At 42.7% G+C, this 20,427-nt stretch overlaps 1 protein-coding gene and 1 pseudogene across 1 annotated transcript; both read right to left on the bottom strand.

Annotated features, from left to right (window-relative positions):
* Positions 1–2,890: 2,890 nt before the first annotated feature.
* LOC111373724 lies at positions 2,891–4,564 on the bottom strand (annotated as a pseudogene).
* A 14,424-nt stretch (positions 4,565–18,988) lies between these two features.
* LOC111373742 (RING finger protein 215-like) lies at positions 18,989–19,743 on the bottom strand. Its single transcript, XM_022996308.1, has 2 exons — positions 19,739–19,743; positions 18,989–19,451 (listed from the first exon to the last, which is right to left on the bottom strand). Exons 1-2 carry the CDS (start codon positions 19,741–19,743, stop codon positions 18,989–18,991), a joined length of 468 nt encoding a protein of 155 aa, XP_022852076.1.
* Between the last annotated feature and the right edge of the window lie 684 nt (positions 19,744–20,427).

Genomic DNA, 20,427 nt, shown 5'->3' with positions numbered 1-20,427 from the left:
TCAGCTTTGGTTACATCGAACGAGAACGTTCTAGCCTTTTTGTTTTCATCTTTTATAGGCTCATCCTTGCCCGACCATTTGGGCTTAGCCATTATAGGACAAGTATACGGGTCTCCTTTGATTAATTCGACCAAACACATTTCGGTTTGATCGTGATACTCGTAATTAATGGTATGAACATCAAAATTTGGGTCTCTATAATAAGTCTCCTTGCTAGAATTTTTCATTTGCTCTTCTTCTCTTATTAATCGTTCATACCTAATCACGTTTGCGCTCAATTGGAAAAGATCAAAAATTTCCTGTCTTGGAATTTCTTTTTCAAATCAAAGCTTAGACAACTTTGAGCGATTTTGACAAACTCCTTTTCGGGCAAAGGTACAAACATTTACTTCTTGTTGTCTTGAACCTTTGAAGGAAACCTTCTACCCGTTCGTTTGGCATTTGAAGTAGATTTGCCAAATCGGCCAAAGTAACTTCAAACTCAGTCTTATAAAACTGAGCATGGAACAATTGCTCTAATTGTTGCTATGTTTGAACAGAGTTCGCTGGCAAATTGATGAACCAGGAGAACGCTACTCCTGTTAATGAACTAGGGAACAACATCATTTTATGGTAGTCGGTTACTTAACTACTTTGCAGTGTGAATCGCCCTATGTGTTCTAGAGTAGACATCTCTCCTAAACCGATAAATAATGAGAATTTTGGCACTTTATACCCTCTAGGCCATGGATATGCTTGGTCTACCCAATCAGGATATGGCTTTGTGTAAGTCGGCCTAATGAAAGGACATACCCCAAAAGCCATTTGATCCTGTACTATTTCCATAATTTGATTTCTCAACATGACGTTGGGGTCATATGGAATTCCTACAGGTTGGTTGATCAGTTGATTTGTCTGAGGCCTGATGTTTGGTCCTTGGTTGGCAACAAAGTTGCCATGATTTTGGCCATTGTTACCATTAGCCTGAATATTTATTCCATCATTAACACGTGGGGTATTCTATCCATTATTTAGGACATTGTCTCTTACATTTAGGTTACCCCCCAAGTTAGATGTACCATTACCACTATTCTGATTTGGCATTACATCATCCCCTGGTTTGAAGTAGACGGACCAAAAGGTGGTTCTATCCCTCGATTTGGACTTCGGACTGGGGAATTATGTCCTACAATTGTCTTAACTTGAAAGTGACTTGCAATAGGCACAACTGGCTAACAAATTTGGCCTACTAACTTATTCATTATTTCATTTAATGTATTCAATTGTTTGGACATGTTGTCATAATGTGTATTCACATTCTGGGTAAATCTTTTCATATTATGAACATTTCGTAGATTTACCTATTCAACGACATCCTGTGTGAGTTTTCCAAGCAATACACGTATGGTTCGAGGACTCAACTCTGTCATTGGTTCGTAACGACTGTGACTGCTCTGACATTGTCCCTCTGTTCGTGGAGAGCTTTGCTGCTCCTCATATCGCTTGATCACAGACTAGACTCCTCCCTGACTTGCTGCTTCCTTATCAGATTTGTGAGGCATATTGTTTCACTTTTTGTATCCTCAACACCAAACACCAATCTCCCACTGGGCGTGCCAAATTGTTTCACGTAGGTAGTCGGTAACAATTAAAAAAGGGGATCAGATGATTATGTAAGGAACAGATCTTTTGAGATAAAATCCCAAAAATGGGTGTTTTAGTGACGATGATTTACAATTAGAAATAAACAGAATATCTTCAAGGGGCGCAAGCACACGAGTACAAAAAGAAGTGTTTAAATTTAAGTTAAGAAATTAAAATTACATATTCTCTATTTGAGAGTGTTTGATTCGGGCATTTTTCTCTATGTCTTCTCTTCCTTTTTATGTTCCCTTAATGACTTCCTCGTGACAAACCGCTTGAAAACTGTTTGATTGCTTTATAACTACCCACTTGTGGCTAACTTGTCGTGGAACTGTCGTCTCTAACTGCTGTCATTACTCTTTGTCGTTCAATCGCTTTCAACTGGGCTCCTTGAATCATGGAATGTGATAAGATTACTCAATACTGCTTCGATAACTGCTATTCTGGATAACCATAATATTTTATGTTTGCTAAGATCCTGGGCAATTCGAAAGTTTGGGCAAGAACGGGGTCATCGCTCTAGGCGACTGTAAGGCACTCCATTTGCTCAGATTTTAGATGTATTGCAAGTTTGGGCGATGATGTTACTGTGTTCGTGAGCTTCCACTGCATTCATCAATAATCATGTTCGGACCTTTATCCTGAACTCCCCAATTGGACTTCACTCTTTAGGCTATTTGATTTGGGCTGCACTTTTAGTGTGTCAACTGATACCTTTTTATCATGTACATAATTTACTATTGTTTCTTTAAATATTGCCTAAAAAGAAAAGGAAAAATTGAAATGCTCAAGAGCAAGCCTAGCTTGGCTCGTGATGGGCAGGCCCTTGGTCAATGAGTTAATCCCTCTCGTCTAATGGGACGCTCGGCTTGGCCCATTGGTGGCCATACTCTTAAAATTTTGATGGAGGCAGTACAATACTAACTCTCAAATATAGTGAAATGGAAGAACAGGCCGGCGAAAGAGATTAAAATGAAGGAACTCTCCATCTGAATATCTTTTGTATAAAGTAATATTTGAAATTGCCTTGCTCATTAATCTCTCTGATGCTTACAAAATGCTCAACTAAATAGTATTGAATAACGTAAATTACGTATGGAACAAAATAAGTCTCGTGGTGCAAGTACGAGTATCATATATATGTTTGGTACTGGTACATTGAACTGGACATAACCAGAGGAAAGAGTATAAGATGTTTGTCAATTATCTTGCAATGCAAAAAGAATTCATTTCTTCAAGGCAATGGACCTTCTTCTGGTGACTTAATTTACATCTATTTTCAAACTGTTTTCAAGAACTTATTGTACGGGAGTTTGATAATCGAGCTCACAGCTACTATCCTCCAAGAAATGCTTCTTAACTTTATAGATACTATGAAAATGTTTGAATTTACTCATTCATAATATTCAGTTTTCTTACAAAGCTATTGCAGTCTATCAACTGGACAGCTGCAATAGCATGTATTTTTTCTCTTAACTTCAGTGTTAGAGCTACGCTGACTGTCATCACTTGTGTTGCCTGTCCACTAAGGCAAACTTTTATGATAAAATCCTCAATATGAACAAGCTCCAGTTCTCAACCACCCTGTGCCACCCATATAAGGTCTAATCTCTGATAGAATCTGGATATTCAGTAAGTTATGTTAAGACTTTAATATAATCAAAATAGAAACACCAAAAGGATCATAAGCATTTGTACAACTTTTTTGTTTGTAAAATACAAATCACAATCTAAGTGAACAGTAAAATAATAATCCTTGATTCAACATTCAAGCTAAATTAGTAAAAGTTGATCTCTAAGAAAATAATCAGCTCTCGTTTTATTGTTTTCCTGCAACTAAAATCTTTTCCCCACAAGACACAACATGGCAATTGTAAAGAAGTGTCTAGTTTTGTTTTTGCAGCAGTAACTAAACAGGGAAAACACTCTCTCTCTCCACCCACCCCCACCCTTTTTTTGTGTAAAATTTGTACAATTCATCTTAATCTTTAGATATCCGTTGCAAAATACATCGGACTTCTTGGTACCCAACCTTTAGTATAAATTCAAGAGTGAGGCTCTGCAACTGGCTGTGCTACTTATTTTGATATGGTCAGACTAATTAGTTCTACTAGCTCAAGTCACTTTCGTCATGCTTGCCCTGGCTATCTGTATAAGGCTACGGAATTTCACAAAATTCCATTCAATTATCGGAATCTAAAAAGACAGAAGGAAAAATATGGTGATTTTTCAATCCTGGGGACATCCTCAATTCAGTAAAAAAATTATGATGCACAATCTGCTTTCTTTTATTGTAATGTACTCTTTTAATCTCTTAGCACTGTCTATCTTCCCCTAGAAACTGAAAAAATATTTCAAATTTAGGGAGAGTTCTTCCGTTACCTTCTCTACGTTTTCTTCATTCAACACGAGACCAGTTTCCATGTCAACTATCTGTTCTACTGCTTCTATTTCTGGGATCTTATCACGCAGTCGAGTTTCGATCCCTGTTTTCAGGGTCATTGTTGAACTTAGGCACGACCAACAAGCTCCTTAGAGCTTTAATACCATTGAACTCATGTAGAACCACATTCCCTCCATCAGCCATTAGGCTGCCTCACATCATCCAATACCTTCTCAACATTATCCTCAGTTAGTGGCAATACACAAATTGGTGAAACCACGGCGCCTAAAGTCATCAGAAAGTTCAACATTAATGCTATGCATAAATCAAAGTATGATGCATGGTGGCATTAAGGATGACGAATACACAAACAACCATCTAATTTTTTGACGATTCTAAACAACACCAGAAAACTGGGCAACGAGACTCGTTAATTCATAAAGAATACCAAGAACTGTTGAAGAATTGAGAAAACTCAAATTTATGGACAATTGTCTAATGGCCAATCATGGCAGGTTTTATTTTTGTAATGCAATCAAAGCTCTTGTGCTAGAACAGACTCTCTAAGTCACCACAATAACTAAATTCACAAAAACTCTAGAAACAATTCACTACCATGAGAAGAGTACAAAATATGTGTTCTTGATCGAGACCAGAGTATCACCCAAGACTGGAATAAAAATTAGTGCCTTAGGATGGTCCTAAAGGGCACTTATGTCCACCTTTTATAAGCAGCATCTAAGTAGCCCTAGAATTGAACCAACCTCTCTCTATTTATCGATAAAGCAATGAACATAGCATAAAGGCAAGATTCGTGTGCACTCACAAACGACTAAAGCTTATATAGATTATGTTTAAGATTGCAAGCATAAGGTTGATAATGACTTAAAGAAGAACAGTCATACTATTCAGGAATACACAAAATCAGTTTACCAGCATTATTTCTTAGTCGGCGAGCTTGACTGAGTTTAAGGAAGTGTCTACTCCGAAATTGGCCTCTAACAAATGAACTCTGTTTGGATGAAAAGAACTGCAGGAGATTATAATCCAATTGAAAGCAAACTTAAAAAATGGAAATCAAATTACACAGTTTCGTACTGCGTGAAAAAGGCATTATAAGTTACCTGAAGGAGACACAGATATGGAGTGACTACTGACCAGTTCACATGAAGAATTAATCTTAAAGGGAGATTGAGAAGATGAATTTGTGTAGAAAGTGCACTCATTGTGCACTGTTTTTTTCTCTCAGTTTTTAGTAAATTAAGAGAATTCCCTTTGTCAGTCAATTGAATGTTTCATTGAGCGGTGAATGAGATTTGAAGGCTTTTTTGATATCAAGATTGTAGATAGAGTTTGAGGTTTTTGCAAGTGGAACGAGGCCACGTCAAGAATTTTTTTTTTTTTTTTCATTATATATACAGTAAAATTTGATAAATGAATGTTTGATAAATTAATAATATCGCTTAAATAATAAAATTCTTCAATCCTAACTTTGATCAGTCTACTAAATTAATAATTACATTAAATGCATAAGATAATAATTTTTTGTGAAATCCTTTATAATTCCAACATATATATAATATAATAATTGCTTAAATTCATAAAAATTTATACTAATACAAATTAACAAACTTTTAATTTAACAATATTTATTTTTTGAATTCACCTATTTTTCAAAAATATGCATCTAAAATTTTGTTTTTTCCTTGCACTCAAACTAAACTAAATTTCATCCCTAATTTTTTGTAATGCACGTACTACATTTGACACATATATTTTTTTTTTCCTTTTTTAAAATTTGTACAAAGTAAATTTTTTACAATGCACATGCTTCATTTGACGTATTGAAGTCAATGCAAGCACATTAATGTTTCCTCGTTATTGCACGTGTTACGTGTTTGCACACTTGGGCAATCCATCCGGGCCCACAGCCAACTCATGCTGAACCACGTGACATTGGAGCCGAGGTGATTTGCATAGACGAGGCCCTCCAACCAAGGTCGACAGATGCCTATGCCAATATATGCCGAGGCTCATATATATTAGCCTCTTCTGAAGCTTCCGAGACCCTTCATACCGAGGCCATGTGAAAGTAGCTGAAGCCCTGAAGCCAAAGCAGAAGCCTCTGAACCATAAAGGAGCATCTTCCATGATCACTTCTCCCAAGAGATCTTCTGCATAAAGATCTTACTTGAATGATTAATAGGACGTTTGTCATAAGTATAAATGTTAAGTCTTATCACTAGTATGGGGGTGCTGCATAGGCAATAAATGCGCAGCAAGCTAGCTAGTCAAGGATGATGCCTAGAATTAGACGTTTAAGCTAAAGAGATGAGGTCACGTGTCACTTCATCCAAGGGCTACCATTTCACATGTACCACTATAAATACTCCCTCATGTACCCCATAGAAAGGCTAATGCAAGAATCAACACAAGAAACCACACTTTACTCTCTCTTTCTTATTATCTTGCAATATAATACGAATTTACGCATATTTACATACACATTCACAAACACCGATTGATAATTATTGTACGATCGGTCCACAAACAATCTCGTTGGATTCCAAACGCTCTCGTCCCACGCCATTGAGCTACTTCCATGCCCTTGATCCTTCCATTTTAGACCGTCCACGTGTCTTAACGTATTGGACTTTCGCTCACTGTGCACGGGTGGATCCGGCATCTGTTGGCAACATTTTTTGAGGTCAACAGATTGGCGCCATCTATGGGAAGCTATACCATAACCACAAACAACCTTGTGGTAAAAGCTTATTAAAGAGGAGCATTTGGGCATTCCCTTGAAAAAGGATTTGTTCTTGAAAAAGAAAAAGAGGAAGCCCCACGACTTAGCGAAAATCTGAAGGGTAAGACACAAAGAAAATGAGTTCAAACGAAGTTACACCCCCTAGGAGGATAAGAGCAAATGCTGATGTGACCCCTCCAGCAGCTGCCCCAGCAACTCAGCATAGACCCCACCACAACCATAGAAGGGGTGGAACGCGAGTGACGCCCGGCAGTCAAGAGAAATGGCCGTCATGGCAGCTAATATGAGGGATATTGCTAGCCAAAACATGGCTATGCGGGAACTCATGGCCCAAATGCAGGGCCAAAGAGGCTTCCCTATTCCTCCATACGACCCTCAAGGGCAGAAGATGAAGTTCAAAGCCGTAGGGCTACCTCACCGGACTATAGCTGAGGTAGAAGGCCATTTGAAAGGAAAGTGGAAGTTGATGTTTCCTCCAACTATGCTTCTGGCTGACCCACCAAGGTCCCTTTGAACCATTATAACTTCCCACCTCCGTATGAGCAAGAGCAAAGACATAGGAGGTCAGACAGTGTATTTGACAGAATTAGCCTCGCTGAATCGAGGCTCAGACAACAACAACATCACAAGCCATGGACAAGGCCTCCGCCTCCACCTCCAATTCCTTAATAGTCGGAAGAAAGGCATGAAAATGTCCCCCGTGCGGCTTTGCCTAGAAATAGATGCCAAAGGAGGGGAGGAAGAGGCTAGAAACCGTCCCGAAATCTCTCACCAACAACCAAAGTATGAGGCCGATGAAAACGATTTAGATGAGCAGCAGAGGTCCTGTGACTTGGACGATGATGATGAAAACCTGCCATTCTCAAGGAAACTAAGGAGCGCAGGGGTCCCGAACCACTATGTTATGCCAAAAATACCAAAGTATGATGGAAGAGGCGACCCAGAGAAGCACCTTAATGCTTACAAAACTCACAGGAGCCTAAGGGGCACCACCTCAACTGTGAAATGCAAACCTTTCCACTTAACACTTAGCGGAGTAGCTAAAATTTGGTATAGTAGGTTACCACCTGGGAGTATAAGAAGTTGGCCCGAATTCAGGACGACCTTTTTGAAGAGGTTCGTTGTGAGCAAAGAGGGAGAGGCCCCCATCTAACGTCTCCAAGACATGAGACAAGCACATGGGGAGTCCCTAAAAAGCTTCCTATTACGTTTCACCGATGAGATGACATATTGTGTGCAAGTCACCGACCGTGAGGCGTTATCTGCATTGAGAGGAGGTCATGAACACCCTGTTCTGGAGGGACGCAAAATCAAGACCCCACCACCTATGATGCCCTACTCGAGATGATGAGATGGGAGATCATCAATGAAGAATTGATTGCGTATAGGAATAGAGCAAGTAGAAGCCTCCCACCTCCTCAAAGGCAGCGTGCTAGAAGGCCAACCTCCCACTTGATGGACTACCAAATGAACCAAGCTGGTAATGAGAGTTCTGGGCAAGCACTTGTCACCACCACTCTTAACGCCATTCCTACATTGGCACATGAGGATCTCAACCCAGTCGCTGACACCCAACAGATGGAAACTCCGTAAGGATCACGTAGGGAGAGAGGCCGAGGTCGGGGTTCGGGACCTAGAAATAGGTCAAATTAGAACCCCAATTGGATACTATGTATACCATCGGTCCTATGGACACGACATAGTAGATTGTTGAGACTATGCTCACCGCTCCCGGCAGGAACCCCCTAGGGACAGAAATGAATCACCCCAGGCGAACAGGCCCCTGCCTAGGTATGATAATCGACCTGGGCATGAAGAGGCTACTCCTCGTCAAAGGGATGTTTCTTTGCAATGAAGGGAGTGTGATGCAGAGAGGCCCAGGGAAGGGCACAGACACCGAAGAAATCGATAAGCTCAAGATGAGGCCCCTATCCACGAGGTGGATACCATATTTGGAGGCCCGTATGTTGGCAATGAAATGCGAAACGCCAAAAGGAATTATGCCCGGGAGGCAAAACACCCCCTCTGACAAGCTACATTGTGGACAACAGCTCCCATAGGAATCAAGTTCCACCTATTATTTTCACCCAGGAGGATGCTGAATGAGTTCACTACTCCCACTGCGATGCACTTTTGGTAAGAGCAGTTATAGCCCGGAATGGGCTCAAACGAATGTTAGTTGATAATGGTAGCTTCGTCAACATTCTATTCGGATCCACCTTTGACAAGATGATACTGGACCATGAGTTAACATCCACCACCACTCCTTTGTACGGATTTATCGGAGATATCATCATTCCGAGAGGAAAAATCACACTCACAGTAGAGATGGGGGAGTCTCACCAAACCACAATGAACTTCAAGAAATTCCTCGTTGTCGACAGTCGATCAGCCTACCACGGAGTATTGGGTAGGCCAGCCTTAAAGGAATTAGGAGCCATCACCTCCATCCACCACCTATGCATGAAATTCCCGACAGAAAATGGGGTGACAACGGTGAGAGGCGACCAAAGAGGCTCACGAGAGTGTTATCTAAGCTCCATTAGAAATGTAGAGCCCCTAGACGTCCATGTAATTATCGTCGACGTAGTCATGGCTGATGTCCCAGGTGATGCTCCCGTCGAACCAAAAGTTGTCGAAATGATTGACGCACCACCTGAAAATTGATCCTAAGGTTGCCCCGCATAGACAAAAAATGAGAGCCCTCAATCGTGAGAGGTACGAGGCCCTGAAGGAAGAAATTTAGAAACTCATCCAAAATGGCTTCATCAGGGAGGCCACCTATCCGAGGTAGGTCTCCAATCCAGTTTTAGTGAAGAAACACAACAGCAAGTGGAGGGTGTGCATCGATTTCACTAACCTCAACAGAGCTTGCCCGAAGGACAGCGTTCCACTTCCAAGGATTGACCAACTAGTAGACTCTACGATCGGGCACGAGTTATTGAGCTTCATAGATGTATACTCTGGCTATAACCAAATTCCCATGCACTCGGTCGATGAAGAACACACATCTTTCATCACAGACCGATGCCTTTACTGCTACAAGACGATGCCATTTGGGTTGAAAAATGCTGGAGAAACATATCAAAGGCTCGTTAACAAAATGTTTGTGGACCTCATCGGTAAGACAATGGAGGTCTACGTAGATGACATGCTGGTAAAGAGTTTGGCAGCTGGGGACCACATAACGCACCGCAACAGCACCTTCCAAATCTTGAGAAGATATAGGATGAGGCTCAACCCCCTTAAGTGCGCCACCTCTGAAAAATTCTTAGGATACTGGTCAACCAACGTGGGATCAAAGCTAACCCTGAAAACATTGAGGCCCTATGCAAGATGAGGTCCCCTCAAAAGCCAAAGGAGGTGCAAAGCTTGACTGGGCGAGTGGCCGCGCTTAGCCTCTTCGTCTCCAAAGCTTCAGACAAATGCCTCCCATTTTTCAAAGTGCTAAAAGCTGGGAAGAAGTTCCAATGGAATGAGGAATGTGAAGAGGCCTTCCAGGGCTTGAAAAGGCGCCTAAGGCAGGCCCCCCTCCTCTCTAAACTGAAGCCCGGTGAAAATCTACAGCTGTATCTAGCCGTTTCCAATGAGGCCATCAGTGCGGTTCTAATCTGAGAAGAGGGGACCACCCAGCTCCCCATTTATATACAAGTAAAGCACTCCTATCGTTGGAAACCCGCTACCCCGATATGGAGAAGCTTGCTTTGGGCTTGATCACGGCCTCCAGGAAGTTGAGACCCTACTTCCAAGCCCACACCATCCATGTGCTGACAAACTTTCCCCTAAGGCAGGTCAGGATGATTATTGAAATGGGGGATGCAGCTAAGTGAATTTGACCTTATGTTCAAGGCTAGGGCAGCCATCAAAGGCCAAGCCTTGGCTGATTTTGTGGCAAAATTTGCTAACTTACCCGAGGTAGATAAAATCATGGAACAAGTCGAGCCCCCTACGTGGAACTTATTCATTGATAGGTCAGCTGGGGACACCGGCTCAAGTGCCGGAGTTGTCCTCATCAACCCAGAATGTCACAAGCTAAACTCAACGGTGAGGTTCGGGTTTAAGGCAACCAACAATATAGCAGAATACGAGGCACTTCTTGCAAGCCTCAAGTTAGCCAGAGAAATGCAAGTAAAGAGGCTACTCATCAGTAGTGACTCCCAGCTGGTCGTTAGCCAGGTCAACAGTAACTTCTCAGCCAGGGAAAAAACAATGGCCTCCTACTTGAAAATGGTGATGAACCTCATCCCATTCTTTGAAAAGTTTGAGTTGATCCAGATCCCCCACATCGAAAATGCACATGCAGATGCACTCTCCAAAATTGCAAGTAGCAAAGATTCCGAACTACTCACAGTAGTCCCTATAGAGCACCTCCTCATGCCGTCAACCGAGGCCCCAATGTGATGTGGGTCGCTGGGACTCCTACCTGGATGCAGCCTATCATGGCATACCTCAAGGATCATGTACATCCCACTAACAAGCATGAGGCCTACAAGCTAAGGAGGAGGTCAGCCCATTTCCTCTTAATTGATGATGTACTCTATAAGAGGAGCTTCTCCTCTCCACTCTTATGATGCACCGGAGGAGAAGAGGCTACCTACATATTAAGAAAAAGTCTATGAGGGTGCGTGCAGCAACCACTCTAGAGGTCTATCTTTGGCACAAGAAAATACTGAGGCATGGGTACTACTGAAATACCTTGAAAAGGGACACCCTCGAGTTTGCATGAAAATGTGACAAATGCCAACGATTCTCTTCTGTCTAAAGACAACATTGCAAGATTTGACCGTGGTCTCCAGCCCTTGGCCTTTCTTGAAGTGGGGTGTGGACCTCATAGGTCCTCTACTAAAAGACGGAGGAGCTACAAGCTTTGAAATTGTGGCCATTGATTACTTCACGAAGTGGGTTGAAGCTGAACCCCTAGCAAAAATTACAGAAGCCAACACTTTCATGTTCTTGTGGAAGAATATCATATGCCGGTTTAGGATTTCCTACTCGATCGTCTCAGACAATGGTAGACAGTTCGACAATAAGAAAGTCAGAAGTTTGTGTGAAGAACTTGGTATCAAGAAGCACTTCTCCACTTCTCACTACCCACAAGCAAATGGCCAGGTTGAAGCTGTGAACAAGATAATCAAGCACGTTCTCAAAAGGAAGCTTGATACGTCAAAAGGGGCTTGGGTGGATGAGCTACCACAGGCTCTTTGGGCAATCCAAACCACTGCGAGAACTCCAATAGGGAAAACACATTTCCTCATGGCATATGGGACTGAGACGACGAGCCTCGTCGACGCCGGACTTCCATCTCCACGACGTCTGTATTTCAGTGAGATAACAAACGACGAGCTTCACAGGTGCAACCTCGACTTCATTGAGGAAAGGAGAAATGACGCCCAGCTGAAGCTCAGCACATATCAAAGAACGATGACAAAGTACTTCAACTCAAAGGTAAAGAAGAGGTCATTTCCAATCAACGACCTGGTCCTTAAGAGAGTCTTCCTCTCCTCAAAGGAACCTGGCACCCGTTTCCTAGGCCCAAACTGGGAAGGTCCATATAAAATCAAAGAGGAGATCCGACCCGGGACTTACTAGATTGAAGACATGGACTGCCATGCACAACCCCGTCCATGGAACATTAAGCACCTCTGAATCTATTATCAATGAATGTGCTACCTCACTAGATGATCTTTCCTAGCTTATGTAACATTTCCATGATTCAATAAAATTATCCACGATTGAATTCATGTGTCGCATTACGTCGTCACCTCGGAAGAGAGGCCAGCGTCCCATCTCTGGGCTACCTCGTTTAAACTCTGAGGCGTATGCACTTGCTCCCTTTGGCGAGGCTGAACGCCATTGAAAGAAGCCTCGGCATGACTGAATCATCCACCATGTTGGGAAGCGTAGTCACCTCGGAGGAGAGTTCAGCATCCCATCTCTGGGCCACCTCGTTTGAAATCCGAGGCGCATGAACTTGCCTCCCTTTGGCGAGGCTGAACGCCATTGGGAGAAGTCTCAGCATGGCTAAACCATCCACCATGTTGGGAAGCGTCGTCACCTCAGAGGAGAGGTCAGCGTCCCATCTCTGGGCCACCTCGTTTGAACTCCGAGGAGAATGCACTTGCCTCCCTTTAGCGAGGCTGAACGCCACTAGGAGAAGCCTCAACAAAACTGAACCATCCACCATATTGAGAAGCGTCATCACCTCGGAGAAAAGGCCAGCGTCCCATCTCTGAGCCACCTCATTTGAACTCCGAGACTCTGGAAGGCCTCAACAAAACAAACTTTTATACCCATTGATTCACAAGGCTCAACCACTACTAGCTTCACGCAACTACCTTTCGAATCAGACAGCAATATTCCCAGTTCAGCTAAAACACGGTCCAGTCAGGATCCATTCAGGTTACAGTTATTAAGCTTAAGTACAATTCATTTGCTTAAGTCCAATATTGGTCATGCCTCATGAGGCTTGCGTACAATTTACTTGCTCAAGTGATTGGAGTTAGGATACCAAGTTAAAGTTATTCAGTTCTTCAATCAACATTAAGTTCAATTGTTTGACGAGGCCAATGCACTTAGGAGAAAAACAACGTTGAATGAAAGAAGATATTATATTGATTTTCAATCAAGATTACAAAAGGGGGCCTGAGGCCAATACATCAGAAATAATTGAAAAGAAAACTATCCTAAGCCTGGGACGATGATGGAGGTACCTCAGTAGCCGGGGCCTCCGCAGCCTGAGCATCAGAACTTCCTTCTTCTACCACTGCTACTTCATCTCCTACCGCTCCATCAGCTGGGGTTTAAGGTACTTCATCCACAAACTCTGACCTCAGCTGTAACAGTTCTTGATTTGGGTAGAGTTCCTTAGCCCTCTCCATCATCTCGGCATAAGCATAATTTCTCCAGTAGGTGCTGAAGCCCTTGTACTCCTCAGTATTGTGGAAGTTAGCAATTTCGTCTTTCACCACCTTCTCCCTCGCCACATTGGCCTCCACCTTTGCCTTGGTCATTTCATCAACATACCAATTTATCTGGCCCTCCAAGAACTTGTCCGCATCTTGGGCCCCAGCTAGCTCCAAGTTTGACTTCTCCAAGGCTTCGGCAGTCATCTTCTAGTGTTCATTGGAAACCTCCACTTTCTTAGTCAAGGAGGCCACCTTACACTAGGATTCATACACCTCCTTCTTCAACGCCTCGATCTGAGCCAAGGCAGACTTCAGCTTGGCCGCATCTTCAAAATTTTGGGCCCTCATTTCCTCTACCTCGGCTCTAGCTCCCTTCAGCTCCTCTGCAATTGAGGACATCTTCTTCTCCGAGGACTGGGTCCTCGTTTGAAAGTCAGTAAGAGCCTCCCTGCACTCCAGTTCGAGGCCAAAGATCCTCACACTTTGGCTCACGAGGGCCCTTGTCAAGTCCATGGCATCACATAAGGAGGCATGCAACTATCACCGATCCATCCTGAATTTGTAGAAGCTTTCTGTAGCACTTCGGATCTCAGGTGGTAGAGCCTCCACCAAAGGTGGAGCCAGAACCTCCTCTCTTCCAGCAAGGAAGCTCGGAGACTTTCCTTGCACCCTCGCAGGCCTCTGCTTGGCGGCCTCGTCCTCTGTCGCTTCAGCTGCCCACCTCACAGCCTCTTCCTTAACCTCCTCAGCCTCAGCTCATCGAACCATTTCAATCTTTACCGCTTTCGAGGTGGTTTCAAGGAGCTTTAGCTGAGTGACTTCTTTGCCTTCATGGGACACAGAAGTCCCGAACTTTCCTGACAAGCTGGTGACGTGCACCAGCTTCCTTTTCTTCTACTCCTCGAGGACCTTCTCCTTCCCCCTAAGCTCTTTGGCCCTCCGACCACTGAGGTGTCCCCTCTTCGGGAGCCCTTGAACTGCTATCCTTAGAGAGGCGCTCGACACTACCCCGAACCTCTTTGGCACCAGTCGACCCTGGCTTTAGGGGCCTCGCCTCCACAGTGGATGTGGCTCTAAGTATAGAGACCATGCCAGGGGCTGGGTATTCCCTCCTCTTGAATTTGTCTGCAAAACATGTCAATGCAACAGTATCAAAACAAAAAGCAAGAAATACACAAGTATAGAAGTTTTTTACCCATGGAGGCCATCAGTTCAAAATCAATGAAGTAGCGACTTCAATCGATGAGGTAGTCGAAGTGGCGAAGCTTCAGAGGTCTCTTGTAAATGTTCTCTATCACTTCAAACTCCTCCTTGCTCAACTCAAACCTCGTACTGCTATCTGCAAAGGAAGCCTCAATAGTTAGAAAAAGAAATTTGAATACAAAATGCAAACTACTTAGGCTGGGAGACTCATGAGCTTCGTAGTATTGGGTCGGTATTATGCAAGCCAGGGCCGTGTCCCCCTCCACCGCCTGCCACTTGCCCCTCACCCAGAACCACGACTCCTTTCACCCCTTAATGGAAGAAGGCAGCCCCACCACAAATGGTGCATGAGCCCCCCAAGGAGTTAAGTAATACCACCCCCTTGACTACTTACCTATTACCCTAGGCTGGAATAGGGTCATGAAGACATGGAAAGGCATGTCCTCCCCAAGTGACACTTCCTTCCATAGGAAGTACGAGCCAACCAACTGGCTCCACCTATTTGGCAGAACCTGGGTCGGCGAAAATATAAAGTTCCTCAGCACCGCCCTAAAGCAGGTGTGCAGAAGAAGATGCATACCTACCTTAAATAGGTACTCGCTCACCGCCACGCATCCAGGCCTCGGATAGCAAGCTCGCTCATGGGTCTCGGGTACTAACATCTCTACATAATGAGGTACACAATACCTCTCCCTAATCTCCCCCAGCCTCTTCCATGTCATATTCGAAGGGACTCTAGACGCCCCCACTCTTCACTGTAGTCTACTGCCTCCTCGATCATAGCATAATGCTCAATCTCGAAGTCCCCCTATAACTAGCCCCCTGACCGAATGACGCGACAGTGACCAACTCTCTACCCGAGGTAGACTCCATTTTAGAAAAGGACTATTAACGCAATAGAAGGGATTTTCTGTGAAAATACCTACGAGAATAACTATGCCAATAGAATGGTGCCGAAAAATCAGGGAACAAACAACTTAAATGCCAGAAAACTTAAGCTTTGGAAGAAAAATCAGATTGCAAAGGTAGAAAATCCAGAAAAATGGGAGTCTCTCGCCTTCTATAAAAGGCCAGGATGAACTCCAACCGTCTGATTAAAGCCCATCCAATCTGGACCCTTCCTTCTAAATCAAATCCGAGGAGTAGTATTCAAACGATTTTTCAAACCTACGCCTCAGATATAAGCGTGTCTCCCACGCACCTCCCCCAATGCGTCTGCTTCTAGAAGCTCCAGCTATTCTCAGGATTATGACTTTAATTCGACGAAAGCATGCGCCTTGGAAGTTGTAACGGTTCAGCCACCTTTTCTCGAAAATATGGGCAAAACATCAAATCATTGGCACAACTACCAAGGAACAATTATTGTCAATGTGCCTCAAATTTCAGCCATCAAGCCTCGTAGATTCAGTTCTCAACCACATTGACTTCCTCTTCATCATTCAATCATCAAGCCTAGTAGGTTCGATTTCCACCAACCACCTTGGCTTCCTCTTCATCATTCAATCATAAAGCCTCGCAGGTTCGATTTCCCAAACCTCCTCAGCTTCTTCTCCATCATTCAGTCATCAAGCCTCGCAGGTTCGATTCTCAACCACCTTGGCTTTCTCTTCATCATTCAGCCATAAAGCCCCGTAGGTTCAATTTCCACCAACCACCTCGACTTCCTCTTCATCATTCAGCTATCAAGCCTCGCAGGTTTGGTTTTCACCAACCACCTCGACTTCCTCTTCATCATTCAGCCACAAAGCCTCGCAAGTTCGGTTTCCCAAACTACCTCGACTTCTTCCAATCATTCAGCCATCAAGCATCGCAAGTTCGGTTCTCAACCACCTCAGCTTCCTCTTCATCATTCAGCCATCAAGCCTCGCAGGTTTGATTCTTAACCACATCGACTTCCTCTTCATCATTCAGCCATAAAGCCCCATAGGTTCGATTTCCACCAACCACCTCGGCTTCCTCTTTATCATTCAGCCATCAAACCTCGCAGGTTCGGTTCTCAACCACCTCGACTTCCTTAGCAGAACACCATAGCATATTTCTAACTCCAACCATGATATGAATATCTATACTTGGACTTGGGGGATTATTATTTAGGGTTCAAAAATTTCTTTCAATTTAACTAATTAACTTTACTTCACCGAAGTCCTCGCATTACATAAATGACTATACTCGGACTTGGGGGGACTATTGTTACGTGTTTGCACACTTGGGTAACCCATCAAGGCCCACAGCCAACTCATGTCGAATCATGTGGCACTAGAGCCGAGGTGATTTGCATAGACGAGGCCCTCCAACCGAGGTTGACAGATGCCTATGCCAATATATGCCAAGGCTCATATATATTAGCCTCTTCTGAAGCTTCTGAGGCCATATACCAAGGCCATGTGAAAATAGCCGAAGCCCTGAAGCCGAAGCAGAAGCCTTCGAACCATAAAGGAGCATCTTCCACGATCACTTCTCCCAAGAGATCTTCTACATAAAGATCTTACTTGAATAATTGATAGAACGTTTGTCATAAGTATAAATGTTAAGTCTTATTACTAGTATGGGGGTTCTGCATAGGCAATAAATGCACAGCAAGCTAGCTAGTCAAGGATGATGCCTAGGATTAGACGTTTAAGCTAAAGAGATGAGGCCACGTGCCACCTCATCCAAAGGCTACCATTTCACATGTACCACTATAAATACTCCCCCATGTACCCCATAGAAAGGCTAATGCAAGAATCAATACAAGAAACCACACTTTACTCTCTCTTTCTTATTATCTTGCAACACATTACGAATTTACGCATATTTACAAACACATTCACAAACACCGATTGGTAATTATTGTACAATCGGTCCACGAACAATCTCGTCGGATTCCAAACACTTTCGTCCCGCACCGTTGAGCTACTCCCACGCCCTTGATCTTTCCGTTTTAGACCGTCCACGTGTCTTAACATGTTGGACTTTTGCTCACGTGTGCACAGATGGATCCGGCATCTGTTGGCAACATTTTTTGAGGTCAACAGCACGTGTGTGCATGTCTTGTATGTTTGCTCTAAGACCAAATTTTTAATTTCACCAAATTCAATGTTCTTTTTGTTAAATTTTCTACATGTATTAAGGTATAATATAAATACAAGTTATAAAATAATAAAATACTCTATAAATTAATAAGTATTCATTTACCGATAAATTAATAAATTTTTTCGGGTCCAACATTGTTGTTTTATAGGGTTTTACTACATATATATTCACAAACTATTTGAACTCGACTAGATCTGGACTCGACTATTTGGTTGAGCTTGATTTCATTACAAATTTAACTGGTTGCCTAGTCTAGCTATAAAGCCAAATTTTAATTTGATTTTAGGATTTTAGTTTTATATTCAATCATTTAAATCAATAATTAGAATAATTTATATGAATTTAAATTTAAATACTTTTGAAACAGGAAAAGAAAGCATGAAAGTGAAGCAAGAAAATTTATACTACAAATACTTTTTCCTGAAGTAGAAAAGGAACAAGATTGGAGCGAGGCACGACCAGTGAGTCAGGTTTGATTTGATTATGTCACTGTAAATGGAATCTTTCGATTCCATCAGTAGAATTTCCATTGTTACTTGGGTCGGGTCTATTTTTATTGGAACGGGATCAAATTGGATATTGCTGAATTGGATTTCCAAGCGGACACCGTTTTAGTTTCAACAAATTGTATCAACAACGATCTTGTGATGGATTTAATCGTCTATCTATTAGCTTAAATTTTGCATAAGGTAGTTAAACATAGAATAAGAGTGTTGCTAGCTATCAAATCTTTGAAAAAATAAATATGATTTGGCACATGAGGGGCATGCTCAAGACATAATTTAGATAATTAAGTTTGTCTTCACTCTTAACAGTTTAAGTTTTTCTATGAGGTGGTTCAAAAGCTCGTGAAAATCACACTGAAAATAATTATTGCTTATACTACTTTCATATTTTTCGGAGCTATAAATCTTTGACAGGAATCACAATGGCAACTAGCCGGTATTTTAACATATGTATCAGACATTTTTATCGATTTTTCCTTTCATTTCAGATGAACATTCAGTTCGTCATTAGGCTGTTTGGGATTTCTCCTTAAAGAGCTCTGAATTCCCATATAATTGACATCAAATCCCTTTCAAGTGCTGCGCGCCTGCTATTGTTTTCGGACGATGCATTTCGTTCAGAAATCACAAATCTACAAACGGGGCACTTCCCTTGGCTCCTCACCCATGGCACAATACATTCCTCATGAAACATATGATTGCACGGAGTGAGCAGCACATACTGTTCAGAGTCAAAATCATCCAAGCAAATGGCACACCTTTTACCATCATCGTCCTGAAAATTACCACTTCCGCTGGATTGGTTTTTGCCATCGGTCTTATACTTCATTTCCATTCTCCTCACTATATTACTCAGATGCGGATTAATCATTACTTTTCTCAGCTTATTCAAGGCCTTTTCTTGTTCTTCTTTTGTAAAGTTCGACTCCAGCTCAGAGGTTGGTGAGTACTGTGGCTCATAGTAGCTTGGAGGAGAATCAGGTACTGGCTGTCTGTACGTCGAATAGGTATTTCTTGATGTACCATTCTCTAACTGCTGCCATTACTCTTTTGTCGTTCAACCGTCTTCAATTGAATTCCTTGAACCGTGGAACGTGATAGAGCTGCTCAATAACTACTTTGATAACTGCACTTCTTGATAACCATAACATCTCATGTTTGCTAAGACTTTGAGCGACTCGAAGGTTTGGGCGAGAATGGGGTCGCAGCTCTGGGCGACTGCATGGCACTCCATTCACTCAGATCCTGGGCGACTTGCAAGCTTGGACAATGGTGTTACCGCATTCATGGGCTTCCCTATTTGGGCCTTCATCCTGAATTGTCTGATTGGGCTTCGTTCTTTGGGCTATCTGATTTGAGAATCCTCCAATTGGGATTCATTCCTTGGGCCGTTCGATTTGGGCTGAACTTTTATGTGTCAACAATTACCCCCCAATATGGCGGAATTAATACCAATTATTAATTTTTGTCATATTCACTTTGTGTTTCTCAGCAACATTCGAAACTCCCAAGAATTTCAATCATTGTTTTCTTCCATAGCTTGAAAAGGTGTGACGTTTGCAAACCCTTATAACCCCCAAATATGCCATTTCATTGCACCACTAAATCACATCTCATTTTTTTGCGCTTCTCTCTCGCAATATTACTGTTCATCTCCTTGCTTCTCTGCTACGTAACTCTGAAAAACTCTATTTCATTCGTAATGGCCGCTTCACAATCCCAATCTGGTGACTCTTTTAGTTTTAAAGACTTTCAGAAACTCCTCACTCGACCATTTATAACTCCGAACTTTCTTGCACCAGTCAATGTCGAACTCAATGAGTTCTACCTAGGTCCTTTTTTCAATGATGCGGAGGCCGTCGAACAAGTGGCGGTGGGCCAGCTGTTCCCTTGTACTCAAGGCCTTCCATTTCTAAACTCTCTGTCGCTGGGGCCACTTCGCGAAAGAGGTATTCGCACTTAGCCTAA

The sequence above is a fragment of the Olea europaea genome, unplaced genomic scaffold, assembly GCF_002742605.1.
Source record: "Olea europaea var. sylvestris unplaced genomic scaffold, O_europaea_v1 scaffold116, whole genome shotgun sequence".
In the NCBI taxonomy this organism is placed as follows: Eukaryota; Viridiplantae; Streptophyta; class Magnoliopsida; order Lamiales; family Oleaceae; genus Olea; species Olea europaea.
The sequence above is the reverse complement of the archived record's forward strand: the minus strand, read 5'-3'. Positions and strand labels throughout refer to the sequence as shown.